Source organism: Setaria italica, chromosome IX (genome assembly GCF_000263155.2).
Source record: "Setaria italica strain Yugu1 chromosome IX, Setaria_italica_v2.0, whole genome shotgun sequence".
Classification (NCBI taxonomy): domain Eukaryota; kingdom Viridiplantae; phylum Streptophyta; class Magnoliopsida; order Poales; family Poaceae; genus Setaria; species Setaria italica.
Window position 1 is genome coordinate 56584318 of NC_028458.1, and position 20908 is coordinate 56605225.

The 20908-nt window shown below is 50.7% G+C and overlaps 2 protein-coding genes across 2 annotated transcripts; both read right to left on the reverse strand.

Annotated features, from left to right (window-relative positions):
- Nucleotides 1-5291: 5291 nt before the first annotated feature.
- LOC101782557 (noroxomaritidine synthase) lies at nt 5292-7239 on the reverse strand. The gene has a single exon (XM_012848681.3). The coding sequence runs from the start codon at nt 7110-7112 to the stop codon at nt 5568-5570; it is 1545 nt and encodes a 514-aa protein (XP_012704135.1). The 5' UTR covers nt 7113-7239; the 3' UTR covers nt 5292-5567.
- Nucleotides 7240-9678: 2439 nt separating this feature from the next.
- Nucleotides 9679-11932, reverse strand: LOC101782968 (noroxomaritidine synthase). Its single transcript, XM_004985705.3, has one exon. The coding sequence runs from the start codon at nt 11646-11648 to the stop codon at nt 10095-10097; it is 1554 nt and encodes a 517-aa protein (XP_004985762.1). The 5' UTR covers nt 11649-11932; the 3' UTR covers nt 9679-10094.
- Between the last annotated feature and the right edge of the window lie 8976 nt (nt 11933-20908).

The window sequence follows — 20908 nt, forward strand, 5'->3', positions numbered from 1 at the left end:
CGAAACTGATGCCGGCCATCGGACGTGCCCGCGCGCGCTCGGTGGTCGCGTCAGCGCAGACCTCACTACAGGATGCCGCTGTGCTAGGCACGCGGTCGCGCATGAGGCGCACGCGCCGGATCACCCAGAGCTTGTTGATTGCTCTGCTTGGTTGCCCATCACCGCGGTTGGCGGCTACCGGCGCGCCACATCGCCGCGCGCGTCGCGTCACCGTCACGCGCCTCGCGCCCCGGCGGCGTCGCGTGCTAGCTCTCCTCCTGTGCCTGCACAGTGTGCCACCAGCTTATACTACAAACTCCGCTGTGCATGGTGGCCGTGAGATCGCCGTGTCACCAACCGCGGGTGCAGCCTGCCGCTAGCAAAGCTTCCGTGGATGTGGATTGGAGCTGCTATCAGCCTCGCTCTGACACGGTGCATCGATTAGTTGCTCGCTGCTACCTGTGATTACAAGTTACAGGGACTGATGCTTTGTCATGGGGTTTGCTAGGTAGCACGCTGACTTCCCTTGCCAGATGACTCCAAGTATAGTCATTTTCGACATTAAACATGGTCTGAAAATTGTGGATTTAATTTTGTGCTTCACTTCTCTATCTTGCAAGTATATTTGCAAAAATAATACCCAATCATACCTCTTCCCTAGATCTGTTTTTTTTAAAAAAACACTTACAAGCAAGTGAAAGGATGTTATATTGAAACAAATGTCATAATATTGGCTGTGCAATTTTGTGGTCCCATTCGGCTCCAAAAGATAAGGAAAGTGACCCCTAAACATCCTTAAAGAAGAAGAAAAAGGCAGTACGTTTCTATCTACTAGATTCTAATAGCACATAAGCTTGGTTTGGGGTTGCTAACTGGCGCGGAGCGTTGCCAGCCATCGATCCCCCCACAGCCCACTCACTCCCTCCAAACTTCCATTTTTGGAAAATTTTGATTCCCACAAGTTTCCTTTTTTTAATATCAAAACTTATACGCATAACTTCGACGTATATTTCGTACTAATAATTTCTGATAAGATAATTTTTTAGCACAAACTTTGATATCGATGTAGAAATTATGCGTACAATTTCTATGTCCAATTTTTAAAGGACAACTTCAAAATTTTCGTTTTTCGAAATTTGAAATTTATAGCTTATACACACGATTTGTATGTATTACTCTTTCCTAACAATAACTTATGTGATAAATTTTGTAGTACATCTTTCATGATATACATAATTTATACGTATAGTATTTATACACATAACTTATACATAAACAAATTTACTTGAATACAAAATGGTATGGAAAAACAATTAAATAAGAAAAATTTGAAAAAGAAAAAGAAACGATCGCGTAGCACCGCGGGGGACACGAGCAGGCGCGCAACGCGGTCAGCGGATCCTGCCACTGCTGCTAGGCGCTGGCTGGCTGCCCCACCTCGCACGCTAGGGAGCGCACTGGCGCACAAGGGTGGAATCAGCATTACGTTGGTTTAGCATCAAGACAATACATTGATATTCCTTTTAGTAGGGCTTCATCATAACTTCTCCACCGGTTTCTGGTGAAGCTCTGCCAAACGGTTCAAAAAAGAATGGCTTCGATGATGAAATTAGAAGAAGCCACGTAATTGCAAGTGCTATGGACCCAAATAATTAATAACTATATATTGTAGCCAAGGGGCCATTATTATGATAATGATGAGACATGCGGTGTTAGCTTAAGAGAATTCTATTTGTCTACTATGGTGCGGTCCCTAAAAACTAAATTCTCAAACTATTAATTTGCAAATGTAGGTCTTTAAACTCACTAGATCACTTTAGGTGTAAATTACTGATCTGCCCAGCATCCATATGTTACTCAATTTTTTTCCCCAAGCAACGCATCGTGCATATCACTATATTGTCGGTTTGGGCTCCACATGACAACTCATGAAAACAACACAATTCCATCCTGACAGCTTGTCATCCCAGAACATCTTTTTACATTCTATTGATATTTGGATCCAATGACACAATGAACATGTTTAATTGTTTAGTGATCTAGATATGCAAAATGATACTTTGTCGACATACTATATGTCCCACGTATGTCCTCAAACAAGTTTAAGAATTGCCGGTGCACTTTACTCTAGACAGAGGTAATATAGGAGAAGGCTCCTGGCAGTTGGAGAACCAAACATAGTTAGCATGGTAACCAATCATAGTGCACTTATTAGTAGAGAACTGACCTTCCATTCATTAGTTTTTATCCCGGATAACTTTGGACCCAGAACTAAAGAGCCTTTAGTTCCAGGTCTAAATTTTGTAGACTGGCAGAGCCCTTTTAATCCTAGTTGGTGGTTCCAACCGGGACAAAAGTGGCGCTTTTAATCCCGGTTAGAGCCACCAGCCGAGATAAAATGAATTAGTCCCGGTTGGTGGCTCCAACCGGGACTAAAAGGCCACCAATCGAGATAAAATGACTAGTCTCAGTTGGTAGCTCCAACCGGGAAGGTCCTTTTAGTCCCGGTGCGCCCACCCTTATCTCCTAGAGACTTGCGCCCGGCCCTCCCTCCCTCTCACTCCTTATCTCCTGGCGCTCCACTCCTTCTTCCTCAGCACTCTTCCTCCCCGCCTCCTCTCCCTCTGCTCCCTCCCTCCCTCACCAGCCCACGCCCGTGGGGAGGAGGAGGCCGGGGAGGCGGGGAGGGAGCAGAGGTAGGGCGAGCGGCGCGGCTTGGCGAGGGCGGTGCGAGCCCTGCGCGGGTGGAGCGGTGCTGCCAGGGCGCCAGCGGGCATGGGCCCGGCGCGGAGCGAGATGGAGCGGTGCGGGCCTGGCGGGCGCGGGTGGAGCGGGCTTTTTTTTATTTTTTTGGAAATTTTTTAGTCTCGGTTGGGAATACCAACCGGGATAAAAGGGGGGCCTTTAGTCCTGGGTGAATGATCCAAGACTAAAGGACCCCCTTTTATCTCGAATAATTAGTCTTGAATGGGTGTTTGGGATCTATGACTCCTATCAACTGGGATTAAAAGTCCGTTTTCCACCAGTGAGTTTATACTCAAATCATTCCAGCATTTAGAGCCATAGGAAATGAAATCTTTGCCAAATGGAAGTTTTGTAGAGGGTGATGGTGATCAAGCACCGAGAGCGGGGATCCGGAAGGACCCCTTTTCAGAGATCTGGCCTGGGGGTTAGTTCATGCGTAAGGATTCGAGAGACGTTTAGAGGAGTTAGTTTATGATTTTGCTAGGAGTGTTTTTAGACAGGTTCGGGCCGCTCGGAAGTGTAATACCTTACGTCCTGTGTGTTATGTTGCTAGAGTTGTTTGTCTTGTTTGTACAAGAGTCTGCCTTTTATAGGCCAGCCTAAAGGGGACTGGTTAGGGTGAGTCTTGCATCCCAATCCATCTCTTTACATTGTGTGTGTGAATGTGGCGGTCCAATGGCCGTGCACCTTGCTACAGTTTTTCTGACACGCCATCCACTTACCCTGATGCCTTCTTGCCTTGGTACGCACGGCGCCGGAGCATCCCATCCAAGTCCTCTGTATGACAATCACCGCATTTTACCATCTTACTTTAGTAATTCTTGCTCAAGGAGGGTGCGCAGATCCTACTGCCCAGAGTGAGGGGAGACATGATGGTCCTTCGGGATCGGCTAGGGGAGGACGGTGGGCCGAACCGAAGCCACATCCGTCTCGGCCGGTTTGGCCGTGCAAGCTTTCACCCGGCCCATAAGGAGCCTCGGCGTTGCCCACTAGTTTGGCCAGATCTTCCAACCATCGCCCCTCTGGGGTCTCGACCCTAGCCTCCACTTATGGGTGCTGGAAGAGGGCTTGGGCGGCTACCAGGGCGTCTCCCGGCAGCAGGTTGTCAAAATCGAGATGGCAGCAAGCACGGGAGCCGCATCGGCGGGCTGCTGCCTCGGCGTGCTTATTCACCTCCTCCCGGAAGCGAGCCGACCCACGGCGGAGACCGTCCAGATGGAGATCGAGTGAGGAGTGTTGATACGTGGCGGTGCTAAAGCCGCGGTGTCTGGCCGCCGTGGAGCAGGAACAGGCGTCGCCGCCTGCGACGCTGCCGCCCATCAGTGGCGCGTTTCCTTCCCCCCGTTGGCTTCACCATCTGACTCACTGTGGTGATCCTGGTGGCGATTGAAATGGCTCCCCATTGCCTCTGTGCAGATGGGAAGCTTCTTATCTCAACACACTACTATCCCCCTACCTGGCACACCAGCTGACGGTGGTCAAGCACCGAGAGTGGGGATCTGGAGGGACCCCTTCTAGAGATCCGGCCTGGTGGTTAGTTCGTGCGTAGGGATTCGAGAGGTGTTTAGAGGAGTTAGTATATGAATTTTTTAGGAGAGTTTTTAGACAAGTTCAGGTCGCTCGGAAGCGTAATAACTTACGTCCTGTGTGTTGTGTTGTTAGAGTTGTCTGTCTTGTTTGTACAAGCCTTTTATAGGCCAAGCCTAAGGGTAGACCGGTTGGGGTGAGTCTTACATCCCAATCCATCCCTTTACATTATGCGTGTGAACATGACGGCCCATTGGGCGCCCACCTTGCTACAGTTCTTCTAACGCGCCATCCACTTGCCCTGACACCTTCTTGCCTTGGTACGCACGGTGCCGGAGCACCCCGTCCAAGTCGTCTATATGGCAATCACCACATTTTACCATCTTACTTTGGTAATTCTTGCTCCTCTCAATCCGGACCCACCATCCCGGGATGGGGGGTGATGAACCTGGTTCTCGGGTTTCCTCCCGGGAGGCCTTCACCTCTTCCCGGGTCTGCGAGGTGGCCCCACCTCTTGGCAGAGTTCCCGAGGGGCCTTTGCAGCCTCCTGAGTTCACGTAGTGGGTCCACCCTTCTGGCAGAGGGCAGCCGGGAGCCAAGCGGGCGCTATCGAGACGAGGGAGGCGCCCGCCGCCTGTTGGACGGGACGGGTGAGGTCGTTAGTCCCCGAGGCATCCAGGCGCGTCCCATCAACCATAATGATGATGTTTTTACGGGGATGGGGTGCCTACTGACAGCCTACCTCGACCGTCGTGCCTTTCTTTTACTAGGATGCGCCATTGCTTGCTTAGCTTGGAAGCAAACTTTCCCGAGAGGCTTCCTGCGAGGCCTCCTCGGCTACGTTCCGCTCCCTTTGCGTGAACCTTCAGCGGGTCCCATAACGTGGAGGTGGCATTTCCCGAATGCTTCCCGAGCTTCGAATTCGTAGGACCCATCTCCTTAATTGGGCTCTGCGTGGTGAAAACCTCTTTCCGCGGATGGGCTCCACTTATAAGTGCCTTTTCGGGGATCCCGTTCGCTTGGCGCTGACAGAGGGCAAATTGAAACAAAGCCAGCATGGGGAAGTTGGTGACTCCCACAGAAACTGGTACCTTCACGTCATATGGCTGAAGCAACCTACTACGTATGCACATATATGCTGGCGTGCATGGAAGACCCGTATTTCCGGCTAGTGCAAATACACCAAACTAACATACGCACATAGATGCTACGCACACATGCATACTGATACGTGTCACGCAACGTGTTGCATTGGTAGATTCCAAACTCACACTAGTGCTCACATGGCGCGCGGAGACGTGTTGATCAGTCAGGAGCTAGCAGCAGCCGTGACGCGCGACGTCGTCCCTTCTCCTGACCCTGACGGCGAGCCCATTCTTCATGTGGAGTATGATGGACAGCTTGGGCTCCACGACGTGGCCCGGCACGAGCTCCACGGCGAAGTTCCACAGCACGGCCGCCGCCGCGGTCTTCATCTGCACGAACGCCATCTCCTTGCCGAGGCACGTCCGGGGCCCGGCGTTGAAGGAGATGAACTTGTACGATGGCTCGTACCGCAGCTTCGTCCCCGCCTCGTCGCCGAGCCACCTCTCCGGCCGGAACTCCGCGCAGTCCTTGCCCCACACGCCCTCCATCCTGCCCATGGAGTAGCTGAACACCAGCACCTTGTCCCCCGCCTTCATCTCCTTCCCGCTCGGCAGCACGTCGTCGGCGACCACCGCCTTGTGCTCGAACGGGACCGACGGGTACAGCCTCAGGCACTCGCACAGGGCGGCGTGCAGGTACACCAGGTTGCCGAGCTCGCTCGCCTCGAAGGTCACCATGCCAGCGGCGTCGGTGACCTTGCGCGAAGCCACGGGCGCGAGCTCGTCCAGTATTTTCTGCTCCACGCGTGGGTTCTTGCAGAGGAGGTAGAAGAACCACGACAGCGCCGCGCCCGTCGTGTCGCGGCCGGCGAGCAGGAGGTTCACCGTCGTGTCGCGTAGGAACACGTCATCGTTGTGGCTGGAGTCCTTCTCGTGGCAGATGAAGGACGACAGCAAGTCGGCCGATTCGGTGATGCCTTGTTCGATCTTGTCGGCCCGGCGTTTCGCGACGGTGGCGGCGACGAAGCAGTCGATCGTCCTCCGAGCGGCGGCCATTTTCTTCTCCTGTCCCACTTTCAGTCTGTTCATCAGCTTCCAGCACGGCATGGGGGTGATGTGCCGGAGGAAGAGCGTCTCCAGCGCGTCGTCCATGGCGCGCGCGAAGGGAACCACGGGCAGGCCGATCGCCAGGCACCCGGGGTCGACACCGAAGACGAGGGTGCATGTCATGTCGAACGTGAGCCTCAGGAACACGTTGTGCAGGTCGCACGGCGCTCCCTCGTCGGCGGCGTGGGCGAGGAAAGGCAGGAGGCTCCTCTCCACCTTGTCGCGGCTGCACCGCGCCGTGAAGGTCCGGAACCGCGAACCGGTCATGAGCATCTGGGCCTTCACCCGCTGGCGCCGCCACGACTCCCCGTCGGCGTTGAAGATGCCGCCGCCGAGGACGTCGAAGATCACCGCGAACTCGTCGCCTTTAGGGTAGTTGGCGAAGTTGGACGTGAAGATGTGGCGCACGTTGGAGGGGTCGCAGGTGATGAAGTAGCGCAGGCCGGTGCGCCCGCCGCGGGCCTCGAAGTTGTAGCTCGCGCCGCGGAGGACGCCGGTGGCCCAGTCGTGGAAGTGGTGGATGTTGGCGACCAAGCCGGGGAGTTGCCCCACTATTGGCCATTCGGTCGGCTCCAAAGGGCTCGTCTTCTTGGATTGCAGGTGGTGGTAGTACAGGGTGAGGAAGCAGAGGACAGGGAGCAGCTGAATGAACAGGAACAACGGATCCATGTCTGGGGAGAGATGGATCGGGGGTCACGGTGCAACATGGCTATTTGTAAGCGATACTAGACTGCATTGGCCATGGGTTCTGAGGAAGGTGAGACGTATGCTATCGGTTCATCAGCAAGTGACAGTATGATTGGCGCATGATTGGCCTTATCGTTCCCCCCCCCCCCATTTGTCTCTTCCTTCTTGCTTCGACCCAAATGGAGAATCCACCATCCAAATATGCTGTGAGATTTTGTAACCTTTGAACAGAATGTGTTGGTTGATTAATTTGTACTTCTAAAACTTGCATTAATCTCGAGGTTGATTAGACGTCGGCGACATGTACACTTGCAAAATCAAAATGTCGACCCAATAATGCTAAAAGACTGGAATTTTGGGGGAAAACAAAGTTTTGTTATTTTCTGATCGGTATGGATGGATATGGTTTCACCAATACTCTCCATCAATTGTGAATCTAAGAAAATATCTATATAGAAATGATTGCTGATGGTGTTTCTTTTAAAAAGCAGCTTTCACCTATATAAATATTGTTACAGGATATGGTATGGATGGAGTACTAAATTATTGTTTGTGCACTAAAATTGTAATAAACTTGTCTTTACTGCAAATCTATACCAAATTATTCTTGAAAGTGACATTAACATAGAATTTTTAATGGAGTGTACTTTTGACCATTCAACAAGATCTTATATCTCATAAGCATTAGGGGGTAAGATTTGCATGCACACATTCATAAGAGTGTACGTGCATGCATGTATGTGAGCATATACGTTTGTTTCGCAAAAAAGTTAAATGGTAACCACATATTTGAATAATAATGATTCCAATAAGTGCATTGAAATCCACTAGAGACAGTGAAATCATGTGTATCTATCATGACCAAGATACCGGAGAAGAAAGTATGGAAAGTGTGACAACACGAAGGAGTAGCTATGATGATGGATGCTCCTGACCAGTCTTCCCCTTATCAGCCGTGAGGGTGTCATTGGCGAGGCAGATGGAGGGACCAACATCAGGAAGGGTTTTAGTAGAGGCATCAATATTGTAATTTGCATTTTTTTTCATACAAAAAAGAAACCTCAAGTGAGATACTGAAATTTGAATCATTCCAATATATAATGGGCAGTATACATGTTAAAGGATTATGGAAAATGTTCTAGTAATTTCTCCTCGGTACTTCTAAGGCGAAAACATCTATCCGGGCTATTTTTTTTCTTTTTTTTCTCTATCCGGGCTATCGATTGGATGTTCTAAAATGTTGGAGAAAAGCGAGCAGTTTTGAGTCAAAGGACATGATAAATAGTCCTAAAACTTTTCCTTTACGACGCTATGACACAATTTTTGATAGTATCTTTAAGTGGTATGAACTTCTTATCGAGCGCTTGTCTTCATGACATAAAATGGGCAATTCCAATATTACAAGGAAAAGTAGGGAGAAGGAACAGAACTAACTTTGACCTTTCCATTAGGAAATGGTAATGGGACGACTATTATAAGCTTCTGAAAAAAATTTACTGCATCTGCTGATCATTTGAAATCAAGATGGGTGTAAGTTTTAGAAGTACAAATTATTTTAAAAAAAATAGTCAGGCAAGGAAAGTGATGACTCTGACATATAGTACAGCAGAAAGAACGTGGTCAGTTTGTTTGTTCGCGAAGCTAATTCATGAAGAAGTTGCATCTTGAACCAGTGGATCACAGCTAAACACGTCAACAATTAGAGCGATAAAAAAGAGTTTATTAAAAATACCTTATGCAACCTATGGTATCATAGCCGTGACAAATTAAGAGCCAAATAGAAGAGAGGAGAGCAAGATATAATGCGGAAATGCTAGCAAAGGCAACAGAAAAATCATTGGCTGCGGCACTGATTTACTTGTGGGCCGAGTGCTGATCCGTGGACCTTATACTTATCAGCGACAAAATAAAGGGTTCACATGAATTTATTGTGTAGACAAATCCGAGATCTCTTCACGTGGAGGCAAAACAGCACAACTGATCTCACAACTGCTGGTGCACGGAAGGCTATGGTACACAGAATCTTCCAGGTCACCTTGCGATTCTTGATGCAAAGCCTCTCCAGCCATCCCGTTCCCCAGTTGCAGCCTTGCAGGGCGGGGGCGCGTGCTGACGATTCCACGGCCGCGGGCCACGCACCGGCCAAGCCCACCGCGCTAGCGGCCGGCTAGCCCCCGGCCATCAACCCCCCATGCATGCGAGGCCGCGCGCGACAGGGACGCGGCACCGCCTGGCGAGGAGGCATGAAAGACCCGCGCCGCCTAACCCGTCATGGGTCGCAAGCTAACCAACAAGGGACACGCTCGGCGCTCCCCCCTCTCCTCATCAGTCATCTCCTGCTAGCCGCCGGGCGCCCTGCCGCGGGCGGCGCGGGTGCGGTGGTGGCATCGACGCTGACGGATCCGTACGCCCCAACCGCTCACGGAATGCAAGCTCGAGGGTCGAAAAAAAAGTTGATTGGAATGGCAGAGCGTACGAGCACGTCGTAGAGTGACGAGTCGCTGTTAGCACTAGGAGTTTCTATATGGCAGCGGTAATTTTTGTGATGATCCGAATTCTGAACACACCTGCACTCGCATTCAGTCTCCTTTTCGCATTTCGTACGGTTTCACTTTCACCCACCGCTCCACAAAAAGGCACCCCATATGCGTGACACGAGTAACACGACGCACAATTTGAAACCTAGCACACAACACTTACACGTAGCACTGCCTTTTAGATAAGCAACGATCGACGGAACGCACACGTACACAACACCACGAGATGGAGACATAGAGTACGTATACGTGTGCCTGCACCTTCTAGCACACACGTCAGCTAACGTACCGACTGGTGCCCTTGTGGTCACAAGCTACTGATCAAGTACGTACTGGCCGGCCATTATGCCCATCAACACACGTGCTTAAGAACTGATCGAGAACGGCATGTTCATCTTCCAGACAACCGCAGATCGATGTCAGGTCATCAGGCAAGCGCGGCCGCCTGCCGCCTTCTCTTGACGGTCGCCATGAATCCGTTCTTCATGTGGAGTATGATGGACAGCTTGGGCTCCACGACGTGCCCGGGCACCGCCTCCACCTCGAAGTTCCACACAACCGCGGCAGCCGCGGCCTTGAGCTGCACGAACGCCATGTCCTTGCCGAGGCAGGTCCGGGGCCCCGAGTTGAAGGACATGAACCTGTACGACGGCACGTACCGGACCCGGCCGTCCTCCGCCGAGATCCACCGCTCCGGCCGGAACTCTCGGCAGTCGCTGCCCCACACGTCCTCCATCCGCCCCATCGCGTACAGCCACACCAGGATCTTGTCCCCGGCCCGCACCTCGTGCCCGCACGGCAGCACGTCGGCGGCGGCGGCTTCCTTGAGCTCCTGCGGCACGGGAGGGTACAGCCGGAGCGACTCGCACAGCGCCGCGTGCAGGTACGTGAGCCGCCCCAGCTCGTCGGGGTCGAAGGTCACCGTGCCGTCCGGGGCGATGACGGCGGAGGTGCCCTGCTTGACGGTCTCGAGCTCCTCCAGGATCTTGGCCACCACGCGCGGGTTCTGCGTCAGGAGGTAGAAGAACCAGGACAGCGCCGACCCAGTCGTGTCGCGGCCGGCCAGCATGAGGTTGATGGTCGTGTCGCGCAGGAACGCGTCGACGGTGCCCCCGGCGCCCTCCTCGCCGTCGTCGTCGATGTACGACGAGAGCAGGTCCGCGGAGGCCTCGACGCCGCCTCTCGCCTTCTCCGCCCGGCGCTTGGCGATCGTGTCGGCGACGAACCGGTCGATGGTGCGCCGGGCCGTCTCCATCTTCCGCTCGTGCCCGATCCTCAGCCGTCTCGCCAGCTTCCACCACGTCATCGGGACGACGTGGCGGAGCAGGAGCACGTGCATCGCGTCGTCCATGGCGCGCGCGAACGGCACGTCCGGCAGGCCGATGGACAGGCACCCGGGGTCGACGCCGAACACCAGCGTCGTCGTCGTGTCGAAGGTCAGCCTGAGGAACACGTCCTGGAGGTTGAAGGCCTCCCCGGTGCCGGCGAAGTGGGAGAGCAGCGGGAGCAGGGCGGTCTCGACCTTGTCGCGGCTGTAGCGGGAGACGAAGGCCCGGAACGGGGCGCCGGACATGAGCAGCTGCGCCTTGGCGCGCTGGCGGCGCCACGACTCGCCGTCGGCGTTGAAGATGCCGCCGCCGAGGATGTCGAAGATCTCCTCGAAATCGGGGCCCTTGGGGTAGTTGGCGAAGTTGGAGGTGAAGACGTGGCGGACGTTGGCCGGGTCGGCGGTGACGAAGAACTGCATGCCGGAGCGCGGCGGGCCCGTGAAGAGGAAGTTGAGCGGGCTGGCGACGAGGAGGGAGGTGATCCACTCGTGGAGGTGGTGGAGGTTGCCGAGGAGGGCGGGGAGCATGCCCACCAAGGGCCAGTCCAGCGGGATCAGGGGGTTCTTCCGCTTGGACCTGATGTGGAAGTAGTAGAAGACCACGAAGCAGAGGAAGGAGAGGGAGATCTCCAGGAAGGACACCCAAGGCGCCATTGCTGGTTGCCTCTTTTGCCTCGATACGCTGCAGAAGGTGCAGTGCAGAGAGCTGCCGATGGCTGTGGAGATCGTGCTGACGTATGGTACAAGCCTTTTAATACCAGAGAAGATGAGGTGACAAATAGCTGAGTGAGGAATGGATTGTGGTTTTCAGGTTACACGGTTACACCAATCTGCATGCATGTGAAAGAAAATTCTAGTCGACTGCTTCTGTCAGAGTGTCACCATCACACTTCAATTTCTACACAGGGGTGTGTTCCTTTGCCTGCGTGTCATTCCAAAACCAGCACATCGTATTCCCTGCTGATAGGGTTAACTTGCACAGTTTCAGAATAGGGCCAGATTTTTAACGGAGCTAAACCGTGTTGGTTGGTTTTGGTACCCCTAGCGCGCCCAGTCAAAATTTAGTCCAAAAGATACATGTTTGGATCGTGACCATGTGCACAATGTTGAGAACATAAGAAAGAGACTAATTTTTTATTCGAGACTAAACGTGAACTAATTATAAAACTAATTGTATAAGCCATGGCTAATTCGCGATACGAATCTATTAAGCCTAATTAATCCATAATTAGCACATATTTACTGTAGCATCATATGGTCAAATCATGGACTAATTAGATTTAATAAATTCATCTCGCGAGTTAGCTTTTATTTATACAATTGATTTTGTAATTAACATATATTTAATATTCCTAATTAGTATCTAAACATAGATGACAGGGCATAAGAGAGGAAAAACACCCCTCACAAAAAAACCAGGCCGTGCAGAGGTCTTCAGCCAGGACTCCGAGCAGGTACTAGCAACGAAGCAAGTTTACGCCGCAAGCACCCGGGCCCGGCCATGCTCAGACGCAAAGCAGTTTCTTGCATGGATTGGAACGTGATGACAAGACCAATGCAATAATAATGGTCAGCTTGTTTAATTCATCACGAGCAAATCTTGGACCACGAACGGTCGATGCTCGCTATCTCGTTTGGTGCTCCTGCTGTATGGCTCGTGACGAGAACACGATAGGCTCAGCTCAATCATGGACGCCGCCGTACGTGGCTGGATCGATGGAGATCACACGAGACCCCCAGCGGCCCAGCCACCCGATCGATGCCAGCAAGTGATGGGGGTGTGAGCGCGCGCCATGCGCCCATGCACCGCCCGAAGAGCGAATGAAATTGGTTGTGCCGTCTTTTCCATGCGCACATGTCTTGGAAGTAAGCTAGAGCTTGATAGCTAATCCGTAGTAGTCAGCATCATCGTGCATGCGCAACTGTTGGGGAGAAGTACGTGTTCATACAACCAGGAGGAGCTAGCTGTGGGCGATAACGTGGATCCCGGCTGCCAGATGATGCCAGCGACGTGGCGTCTCGCGAATCGTTCAACCATACGCAGCTGGCGGGGCCGGTTGGCTGGCATGTTTTGGGACGGGCTCAACAATTTGAGTTGTTTTTTTTCCATCACACGTGTACAAAAGTTTCAATTAATCTTTCCCGCAAGTTCTTTTTTACGAGTGCCAATTGTTTTAGTAGTCCTCCTTATCAGTATTTTTGTCGACTGCCCTTATTTTAAGTTTATTTTTGTGTTTCCTAACAATTTTTACGAATTGCATACAACATCATTCCCAATAAGAATATGTTACCAATAGTCATGGCAGATAACGTAAGACTGCAAACTTTTGGCGATTTTTAAACAGAAACTGCAGGAGAATATATATTGTCATTCTTATAATTCGGTTCCTATATTTTAATGTCTGAAATTTTAGATTGTTTCAGGAGATATGCTCGGAGTTGCGCATGTTGTTCTATGATGCTACAGAACCGCTCTTCGGCGTTTTTACTTATCCGTCTACATATTAAATTTATATAAACGTTGTTGTTACTTGTTCGATGCGTCAAACGTCGATGATGCAACCTGTCACCTGAGTATTATTGAACCCTAGTAAGTCCATCTCTTTTCTGAGGTACTCCTGAGTACGAGCCAGTGGTTGTTATTTGCACCTGTGGATTGACTGTCTCGAATATGATGTCTCCAACTAGTAATAGTTGCGCAAAGTTGAGTTTGCATTCAACCGCGTGCAGGGCTCGCAGCGGTCACCGTGTAGGGCGCACGTGGTTGACCCCACAACAACTGTTCACACGGCCATTCTCTACCTGCCATTTCCTCCTCCCGGTCCCGTTTCCATTTCCTCCTCCCCTTTCTTCTTCCCTTGTCCCCTTCTCGTTTCTTCACGAGATTCACAACTTGCAACAGTGCTAGCGCAGGTGGCGGCGGAGCGTGGGGCGCGAGGGCCGCGGCGGCGATGGCTAGCCCCAACACACACCGCCTGCGGGGGAAGCGGCGGCAGCCCCTTGACAAGGGCCACATGTGGGGGGAAGTGACGGCGGGCCCCACCAAGCACCACGAGATGAGCCTCAGCGAGCACCGCCCCCGCTGGGAGAGGCCGCGGATCCCGGCAAGCGCTGCCCTGGGGGAGCGGCCTGCCCCGGCAAGCTCGCCTTTTTTTCCTCTTTTCTCTATGAAATATTTTTCTCCTTTTATTCTCCAAAATTATTTTCTTCTAGAACTTTTTGCTCCAACTTTTTTTTGGTTTGTTTGTAATTTTTTCTTCCAAAAGTTTGTTTATGATTTTTTCCCCTCTTTCAATTTTTTTCCAAAAACTTTTGCTCTTCGAATCTTTTTTTCCAAAACTTTTTTACCTATAAAATTTTTGAAATTTTGTTCCAAACTTTTCTTCTATTTTTTGTTCCCAAATTTTTTGCCTTCGTATGTTTCTAATATTTTTCAGAATTTTTGTTCAAAATTTTGTTGCAATTTTTTGTTTTGGAAGTTTTTGATAGAAATGTTTGTTTTCAATTTTCTGTTATCGAAATATCATCGGAAAAAAAAATTGTACAATCTTTTTTACTTCGTAAATACTCTAGTTTTTTTGCAGCAGCGGTGTACCGCACATGGGTCTAGGTGCTCCAGTTAATTGGGCCCGCTGAGCTGCCGTGGAATCAATAATTGTCGGAGATCAACCGGTGGGAGCATTTCCACCGGGCGCTCGGAAACTTGACTCTCCCTAATAGTTGTGTGGTAGTACCTGTCAAAATCAGCAGATCAGTTCAATCGTAATGCAAGTGGCACGGATAATGCAAAAGCAGTCGCTAGCAAAAGCAGCACACTACTGATTGATGAACTGCCAGTAGGACCATATATGCATTGATGATGCAGCTTGACACTGTGCGTAAGAAAATGATACACCTTAAAGCAGATATCAGCTGGTTCACATGGACTCGATCGTTTGGGGGACCAAACACCCACGCGACACAATCTGTGCGTACCTGTATATGTTGCCTGCACGATGATATCATGGGCTTAATTTGCAGCGCTGCTGTGTATCGGCAGTGACAGTGATCAACTGATCATGCTGTTGCGAGACCATTTCGCTATGCCACATGCAAGCCACTGGCTCAAAGGACATTTGCGTTGTGTGTCGGTACTTCCTTGGTAAGATTTACACTTACACGCAGTGATTTCAATGCGTGTTTTACCGTACCATCACGTGCTTCACGTAGCTGCAATCCTGTAGGCAGCAGGGTTCGGCCGTTCGCATTCGGCATTCGCACATGGATGGATGAACGATGCGTGCAGTGGAGTAGTGGCCTGGTGATGAGATGAGGTGTGTGGCTAGCAGATGTTAAGCTTGGAAGGGTCTCCCTCCCGGCGCTGCTGATCTTATCTCCAAGTACTGTGCGCTACAGAAGCTCCCCATATCATTAGTCCAGACTATATATAATTTTTTTTCTTCTTTCGATAAGGGAATATATGATATCACCTGCGTATATCTGGCTACACCCATACCTTCTGATCCAATTGGGACCAATGCATGTGTAGGTGTACTACCACTGAGGACATGCGTACAGTACGATACAAAAGGATGCTTAATTAGTTAATTAGATTTTTTTTAATTAAGAAAAATATCCAGTCTTGAACATTCATAGGTGAATGTCGACGACCACAAAGGAACCATCCGTCCATAAAACTAGAAAATACAAGAGTACTTAGACTCCACTCCTCAAAACGAGGAACAAAGAAAACAAGAAAGAAAGAGCCTAAGAAATAAAGCTAGAAAGAATAAGTTTCAAACTTTTTCTATATTCTTGCCTTTGGCCTTGTGCAGCAACTAATCTCTCACATCTGCTATTTTCTCAGAAACTTCAGAAGTTAGGATCATCCTGCTTGGTGGCCACCTTCTTCCTGTTGCACTTTCGTCGTGTAGAAATTGCACTTAGTCAAATCTCTGCCGCCCTTCCTCCAAGCTGATCTTGTACCACCATTCCAGGGACTTCAAAACAGCGCCTGCTGCCGCCCAAACCTGCGATTCAATTCTTTGATTTTCACCCGAAAAGTCCCTAGAGGTGAAAGTCCTCACCGCAACGCCTTCAACAAGGAGAATGATGCATCATGGCGCACCGTCATCATTGCACTGATCAAGACCGGTCATGATTTTCGCCTGAGAACCTGGACATGCTGACGATTACCAAACACCACTTGTTGCTATCCTAGGCCGTCCACCTCGGGTCCTCACTGTGCCGGCCACCGCTATGCCTCCATGGAGCCAACAACGCTCACCAGGAGCTGCCATAGGCCACTACTGAGCGAATCCACCTGCAGGGCACCGGAATCCGTTGTCTGGAGCATCGGGTAGAGGAGATCTGGGCTAGGGTTTCTGCCCGAGCCACCCAGTGAGTGACGCGAGGTCCCCGCCGCCACCTTCCTCGCGCCCGCGTGGACTTCTGACGACGCGCTCGAGTGGCGGCGAGGGCACAGGGAGGGGGCAGGGGTCCCTGCCGGCGGCATCTAGGGTTTCCGCCTGGGGTCGCCCCGACGAGAGCACGGGTGGCTTCTCTGCAGTCCTGCAAATAGTTAAAGATCTCAATCAGTTAATTAGATATGACCGTTTGTATGATACTCCCTCCATCCCAAATTGTAAGGCATTCCAAGAATCTTGGAGAGTCAAAGCATCTCAAGTTTGACCAAAATTATAGAAAAAATTATAAAGATTTATGACATCAAATAGGTATACTATGAAAATATAATTGATGAAGAATCTAATGATACTTAGATGACATCATAAATATTATTATATTATTAATAAATTTGGTCAAACTTGAGATATTTTAACTCTCCAAGATTCTTGGAATGACTTCCAATTTGGGATGGATGAGTAATAAGCAGCCGGCCAGCACCGTGCCATGCTGCTAGCTTTGCTGTTGCATGCGTGATGCATCATGGATGCGCATGACGATCTGAAACCATCGATCAGTAGTGTCTCCCCATCGATCATGGATGCTATCACGATCGTCGTCGATCGAGACCAACACCGACGTAGCCTCATCTGCCGCCAGTAGTGGGCTGTGGCTCGTGAGCTGATCGAGACCTGATGAGTCATTCATTCTAGCTGTCGCGCGCGTACGTTATCATCGTCACGGATCGTTGGTGTCGATCTGTACAGAGTTATATAGTGTCCGATTAAGCTGCAAGGCCAAGCATATCGGGATGGACGATGAGCAAGATGTATCACCAAACTGATGGAGCAAATGGACCAACGATATCGCTGGTTTTGGTAGCTCGTGCATGCATGGAGGGTTCCATGCATGGATAGATGAGTGCTATCTATATGCGTGTTCTCTAGCTAGCTAGCTAGATCCATCGGCCTCTGCCCCGCCGGGATTCAGTCGCGTCTGGTTCGCAGCTTACGTATTAGCTTATTCTGGTATAGTAGTAGTACGATGATGTAAAAAATGCTGCGTCTCAGGCAAATGAACTGAAAACATATTATGCTGAACAAAACTGGAGCATATACCGGTTTGAATGTTTTTGTTTTCCTGCAAAGTCTTACTCCTTGTTAAGTCCTTGTATTTCAAATGAGTCCAGAGGATTATATATGCTAGTCCGTGCTATTAATCCAGTGGTTATTTGCACCTACTCCTCCCTAGCTACTTTTCTGTAGCAGTCTTGCATTATTGTCTTCATGCATCGTCAAGCTTCAGGCCCAGCACACATGTGCCATTTGCTTGAGCCAAATTAAAAGGGAGTGTCTACAGAACACTCGAGAGTGTTTTAGGGAGGATAGCACTCGGCCATTGGATGAAGATCGAACGCTTGTCCTGCTTCTTCTACCTTGAGCAGCAACAGACAATCACGCCTGACGCCGTTCTTGTTTAGGGTGTCACCGGAGCTCGACGCCGCCGGCCCTTCCTGCCGCCGCTTACCCCCGCCGTCGTTGTCGTCGCTGTAGCCCCCGCCCCGACCCCGACCCCGACCCCGCCCACCGGTTGTCCACCACTGCCCGGCCGGCGGCGCCGCCGCCGCCTTGCCTCACCGCCGCCGGACAGACCTGCCGCCGGCGACCTCCTTCTACAGCCGCCGCTCCATGGAAGCCCCCACCCCCAAACCCCCAAACACTAACCTGCCATAGGTCGCCGGAGACTTTCCGTGGTGGAGGAAGATGGCCGGAGCCTCGCCGTGGCCGAGGAAGATGTGGCTGGAGGGTCCAATTGCGTGGTGTGGCAGCAGCAGCAAAAATCGAGTGCTGGGGAGCTTTGAAACACCCGAGCACAAATTAGCTTTCCCCAATTAAAAATGTTGTGCACTCCGTTGATTGTTCAAATGATTGCAGCATACTTTAATTGTTCTTGCACTAATCTTTTCTTTTGAGGGAATTGTTGGCAAAATCGATCTACTCAACTCAAAGCAATTAATTGTCTTGAGCACCCTCGAAGATAATAACACAATAAGTACAATGCATTATATGAGTCGTTTATACATGTCTATCTAGTGCTATCCCAGTGAGATAAGGATCTTAGATACAAGTTATTACACAAAGATACAATGCGATAATAATGGACTTAGGGTGGGCCCAGGAGCGGACCCAGGCTAGGATTTGAGCGGGGGCACAGCTTAAGAAAACATAGATTCATAAAGCTCGTACATGGTGAAAAAATATTAGTTGCCTTTGCTTCAAAATGTTGGGTGAGGGCCTGTGCCCTGGGCTTAACGTGGGTCCGCCACTGGGCGGGCCGGTCATCAATTTGAACTGCTAGCTAGTTTCATGGAAATTTCCATGAGCTAGAGAGCGACGGGGATGAGGCCTCTTGTGAGATTCTTGTGAAACAATTGGCTAGCAGTGCTAGTACTTTTACAGAAGAGGATGTGTTCGTATCCATCCGGTTGATTGCCCTACTATACTGTAGTAGCCTCCGACTCTCCCGTCTCTCTCTGATGCTCGACCCGTTGGCAGTTTCAACACTCCAAATCAATCGAATAAAGGGGATGAGCCCATCAACCTGCCAAAGATTATTTGGGCGGAGCAAGGTGTTGTATCTATCTGAAATCCGTGGAGGCGCTGAGTCCAGTTGATCGCATCAACCCGCCATAACTCCTGTCATGACAAACAGCTAGTCGTTTGAGGCAGTCGTCGCGTTCAAAGAAGAAGAGGGAAACGAGTTGCACGGGCGCCTCAAGCATTCTGAAGTGTAGTTTTCCAGGCCAGTACGAACGAAACAGCAACAGCTCACACGTTTCGGATTTTTTTTTTCTCAACGAACCTTTGATGCTTTTGACGGGCTAAGGAAAACGGAGAAGAGAGGCCGTGTACGTTCACCGAGTGTCTGATGAAGGTTCCCTGTGCCAAGTGCCAGTAGCTGTGGCATCGTAATCGCTGTGAATGGACAGAACGCAGCGTGGGTAGCAGCGACCGGACGCTAGCTAGCTGAAGCGTCTCTGTTCTGCTGACGCCGGCGTCCCCGCGCCGGTGCGCGCTCCGGGCTCTGCTCGCTCGCGGCTCCGCTAAAAAACGACGCGGCGGAGGACGACTGACAGGCACGGCGAAGCAGCCGGCTCAGCTCGTCGACCGCCGTGGGAGTGTGACTGGACGCACTCGCACCGGTTTGCATCCTTCTCCTTGGCTGCCTCGCCGAAAGCGGCGTGTGCATCAGCAGTGTAGTAATCGCAGCGAACAGAACCTGCAGAGAAATGCAAGGGTTTCTTTCGACAATTCGACTTGTGCTGAGCCTGAGCCACTGACATAGGAAAACGATCTTGTTGTCGAGATTTCTGTAGCAGCAGTGTGGGCATCAGTGTCAGTGGCCTGTATTGTTGAGACTCGAGAGGGTGAGCCACGTGGGATCGAAAACATTCCGATCGAGATGTCAGCAGTCTGGACCAGCAGAGCAGAGGCTGCTCTCACTGTACCAGCCTACCGTACCGACGTCTGATGAGACGTGCTGTGGACGGACGCGTCAGCAGAAGCTGGACAAGTCCCCGTCCGATGACTTCCCAAGGAAACGAAGATTTCCTACTCCGATGTCGAGCTGAGCTAGATGAGCCCGGCGGGCATGGAGCAAGTGCCATTGCCATGCTTGATGAAGCGGTCAGCTGTAACATGTAGTAGTGGCGTGATAACGAAAGATTTGGCACCGTAATAACGTGGCGGCCGTGCAGACCGCATCTCGGGATTGCTGCTTTGTTCAGCGACGTTTCGTTACACGTTGCTCAACAGAATGGAATTCGAGCTAACGAGGTAATAATCCTGGGCCTCTTTCTTTGGGGTGCCTTCTTGCCGGGCTGGTGGGCTGAGTAGGTCCCTTTTTTTTTTTGCGTGGCTCCAGATCTTGGGCTTATTACCCAGATTTTGGGGGGGAAACCTATTTAGATAACTTTTTCTGGAAAAAATGTATAACTTTTTAATGATAAATTCCATTTGACCTGAATTATTATTATTTTTAGTACTGAGCGGGAGATCTGCTGATTATTTAAGAGGAAAATAAGTCCACATTACAGCCAGATTAATATTAGATCCTGAGTTGTCAATGTGGTCCAACCGTCCAATTTGCCATCCTCGCGTGTGCCTGATGTGGCGTCACGTATGCTAAAACTGCCAACTGCCAACTGCCATCTAAACTAGATTTTTTTTTGGTTGGGAGGTGGGGTGGGGGGGGGGGGGGGGGGGGTTGGAAATTGGCCGGGGGGGGTGGAATTAATGGCCCCTTTTGGCGCGGGGGACAACCAAACATTTTTAATTGAGTGAGGTGGGGAAGGGCCCATACTTTTTCTGAAAGTTTTTGAAATTGTGGACTTGTAACATTTTTTTATAAAAGTCCCCCAATATTCCCCCCCTTTATCCTTATCTACCCCCTTGATGTGCCAAAAAAAACAATTCCTAAAGCTGGGAAGCGTACCAAAAGACAACCGCGCTGAAAAAAAAAAAGGGTTAATT

Bases quoted from the DNA above. Each gene is read 5' to 3' on its own strand.
- LOC101782968 (XM_004985705.3), bottom strand. From the start codon at position 11,648: ATGGCGCCTTGGGTGTCCTTCCTGGAGATCTCCCTCTCCTTCCTCTGC.
- LOC101782557 (XM_012848681.3), bottom strand. From the start codon at position 7,112: ATGGATCCGTTGTTCCTGTTCATTCAGCTGCTCCCTGTCCTCTGCTTC.